This window comes from Lampris incognitus, chromosome 15 (genome assembly GCF_029633865.1).
Source record: "Lampris incognitus isolate fLamInc1 chromosome 15, fLamInc1.hap2, whole genome shotgun sequence".
Taxonomy (NCBI): domain Eukaryota; kingdom Metazoa; phylum Chordata; class Actinopteri; order Lampriformes; family Lampridae; genus Lampris; species Lampris incognitus.
The window spans coordinates 41,816,759-41,820,411 of NC_079225.1; the positions used below are offsets into that span (position 1 = coordinate 41,816,759).

The following is a 3,653-nucleotide window of genomic DNA, read 5'->3' on the forward strand; positions in this document are numbered from 1 at the left end:
TAAACATTTACTTATTAATCAAAGACAATCATAAATCACACAGACTTTAACCTGGACGTTGTTCTGACTTGCCCGGAGCTTCGATATGATGAATTACTCTGAGCGACACACACCTTCATTAAACACAGTATGTAATGTGTGTATGTATATACACCGATCAGCCACAACATTAAAACCACCTGCCTAATATTGTGTAGGTCCTCCTCGTGCCACCAAAACAGCTCCGACCCGTGGAGGCATGGACTCCACAAGACCTCTGAAGGGGTCCTCTGGTATCTGGCACCAAGACGTTAGCAGCAGATCCTTTAAGTCCTGTAAGTTGCGAGGTGGGGCCTCCATGGATCGGACTTGTTTTTCCAGCACCTCCCACAGATGCTCGACTGGATTGAGATCTGGGGGATTTGGAGGCCGAGGCAACACCTTGAACTCTTTGTCATGTTCCTCAAACCATTCCTGAACAACTTCTCCAGTGTGGCGGGGCGCATTATCCTGCTGAAAGAGGCCGCTGCCATCAGCGAATACCGCTGCCATGGAGGAGTGCACCTGGTCTGTAACGATGTTTAGGTAGGTGGTACGTGTTAACATCCACATGAATGCCAGGACCCAAGGTTTCCCAGCAGAACATTGAGTAGAGCGTCACACTGCCTCCGCTGGCTTGCCTTCTTCCCATAGTGCATCCTGGTGCCGTCTCTTCCCAGGGTAAATGACGCACACAGGCCGGGCCACCCACATGATGCGAGAGAAAATGTGATTCATCAGACCAGGCCACCTTCTTCCACTGCTCCATGGTCCAGTTCTGACGCTCATGTGCCCATTGTAGGTGCTTTGGACAGTGGACAGGGGTCATCATGGGCACTCTGACCGGTTTGCAGCTATGCAGACCCATACGCAGCCTGTCTATCATAGCCAGCATTCACTTTTTCAGCAATTTGAGCTACAGTAGCTCTTCTGTGGGACCGGACCAGACGGGCTAGCCTTCACTCCCCATGCACATCAATGAGCCGGTTCACCGGTTGTCCTTCCTTGGACCACTTTTGGTAGGTACTGACCACTGCATACCGGGAACAGCCCACAAGACCTGCCGTTGTGGAGATGCTCGGAAACCAGTCGTCTAGCCATCGCGATGTGGCCCTTGTCAAAGTCGCTCAGATCCTCACACCTGCCCATTGTTCTGCTTCCAACACATCAACTTCAAGATCTGACTGCTCACTCGCTGCCTAACATACCCCGCCCCTCGACAGGTGCCATTGTAACGAGATCGTCAATGTTATTCCCCTACCCGTCAGTGGTTTTAATGTTTTGGCTGTATGTGTGCCAAAGCACTCCTCTTCGGTCTTCCACAAACCGAAAGCTCATTAGAAGACTGGAAGTAAACTGGCGCTACTTTGGCGTGTCGTTACTTTAGCGTTTTGACGACGCAATGGGGGGGGGGGGGCAAAATCTGCGATTGTGCACGAAAATCCAGCGAGCGACATATGCCCCCCCCCTCCCCCGTCTCTCTCTCTCGCTCCCTCCCTCCCTCTCATAGGCTGTTGCGCTCCCTGCCCATCTTCCCAGCGAAGAGGGGCTCGTGTCGGTGTGGGTTTGCCAGATCTTTCCGGCGCAGGGAGCGGGACCGCACGGGCAGGGCTGCTGGGCGGACTGCGTGGTGAAGATGCGGCTTCGCTCGGCGTGTCGTCGCAGCCGTGCGGTAACGTCTCTATTCTGAGCTGCAGGACGTCTAGACGCCTCTTCCTCTTCTTCTTCTTCTTCTTGTTTTGTTGTTGTCTGGATAGACGCCGGTTGTCCCTGAAAAGCCTCCTCACCATGGATCTCTCCTTTATGGCAGCGCAGGTAAATCACGTTCTTTTTACATGAATAAATGGGAGGGGGGCAACTAAAGGGAAGGGGGGGGGACTCAATGCATGCGTCGATGAATCTGCGTGCGTGGTTATGGACACAGCCGCGCTTTCCCATTGCGACAGAGAGACAACATGATAGGACAGATTAGACAGAAACGGATGAGAGAAAAGAGGCACAAGCGGAACAAGAGACAAGAAGCCCGACGCGCGCAGGGGGGGGAAGTCTGGGGGTCTCCGGTGCGGACGGTGAGCATCTCACACAGTTTACTGTCCAAAACGGAGACCGGCAAAGTTTGTCCCTCGCGAAGTTGAATACTGACCTCGCCGTCAGTCCAGCTCCCCCCCCACTTTCCCCCTTGCTCGACGTGGCCACCTGGTTGCAAAACAAACAAGACTTCGCCGTGTTTGTGTCATATTCCGAGACGAGACTCCGAGGCGTTCGCCTGCGTTATCCCGATGACGTCACAAGCCCCTGGTTTCGGTTCGCTGATCAGGACAACGGGCTGGATCTCCGGCGAGGTTGTAGATCCGCATCTAATCGACGTTTCCCCATGCGTCACGTCTAATTACTCACCTGGCAAAACTAATGAATATGATGATGATGATGGTGATGATGGTGTGGATGACGTGGATGAACACGGGGTTTCTCTCTCACCATCACCCGTCCCGATTCTGAGCCTCTGCGTGTTGCGACCCGGTCTCCGTCCTGCTGTTCCACTTTCTTCTGCTTTTCGCTGTGACGTCATCTGTTCCGGGAAATATCGCCGATTTTCCTTCGACGTCGACCGCTTACACGTGCACATGCTTGTCGATATAATTTGCTCTTATTTCTATTTCTTGTTTGATCTTTTATCTCTATTTGTTTTTCTTGTTTCCATTTTCTTGCTATCTTGTAGTTTTTTAGTTGTTTCTTACTAGCGCGTGAGTGTCTATAGTAGAACCCAAATTCCCCCTCGGGGATGAAGAAAGTGTGCCGATTCTGATTCTGATTCAAGAATCCAGCAGAGGTTCATCACACTGAACCGCTGTGTAACGTCAAGTTGAATGTCAAACCCGAGACCAGTGGTGAGTCAATACTCCCTCCGATGTCTCACACCTCGGTTCGTTTACACAACATTGTGTGTCATGAGATGGCAACGGTACAGGTGAAAGGTGATAAATGATGACGCTGAATTACTGTGCAGCTCTTTTTATCTTGTTATTATTGGCTGACGGCCAACAACACCCCTAACCCCAACCAACCCCAACCAACAAACACCAACAATAGATGAATGGATTAGTTGATTAGTCAGCCTCTCCCACTTAAAGTTCAATAATAGTCGAGTGTCGTGTTTAACCTGTCGCTTATCTCTCTTTTTGTGGATTTCCCCCCTTTTTTCTCCCCAATTGTACTTGGCCAATTACCCCCCCACACACACTCTTCCGAGCCGTCCCGGTCGCTGCTCCACCCCCTCTGCTGATCCGGGGAGGGCTGTAGACTACCACATGCCTCCTCCCATACATGTGGAGTCACCAGCCGCTTCTTTTCACCTGACAGTGAGGAGTTTCGCCCCCGCTTATCTCTATTTTCCTGATGGCTCATACTGAATCTTAGACCCCCCCCCCCCACACACACATGTATGAACACGAGTGGGGGGGGGGCTGCCGTGGTCCTCCCGTGTCTGTACTCTCTTCAAGGACACCTGGAGATGAGCAGACCTCAGAGTGCCTCATCAGCAGCACATGTTCTCTTGGTGTGGTCTGTGCCAGGTCCCCTACACCCAGTCCTGCTGCCTTCACTCCGCTTCTCTCTAGCGTGTGTGTGTTTGAGAG

The 3,653-nt window shown here is 52.0% G+C and overlaps 1 protein-coding gene across 2 annotated transcripts in view; it reads left to right on the top strand.

Annotated features, from left to right (window-relative positions):
* The first annotated feature begins 1,617 nt into the window (after positions 1-1,617).
* LOC130125455 (uncharacterized protein C14orf132-like) overlaps positions 1,618-3,653 on the top strand; it is a 53,309-nt gene continuing 51,273 nt past the window's right edge. For both annotated transcript variants that reach the window (XM_056295035.1, XM_056295034.1), the window contains exon 1: positions 1,618-1,833. In XM_056295035.1, coding sequence (XP_056151010.1) covers positions 1,807-1,833 — 27 coding nt within the window. In that variant the 5' untranslated portion in view covers positions 1,618-1,806. The remainder of the gene's footprint in view (positions 1,834-3,653) is intronic.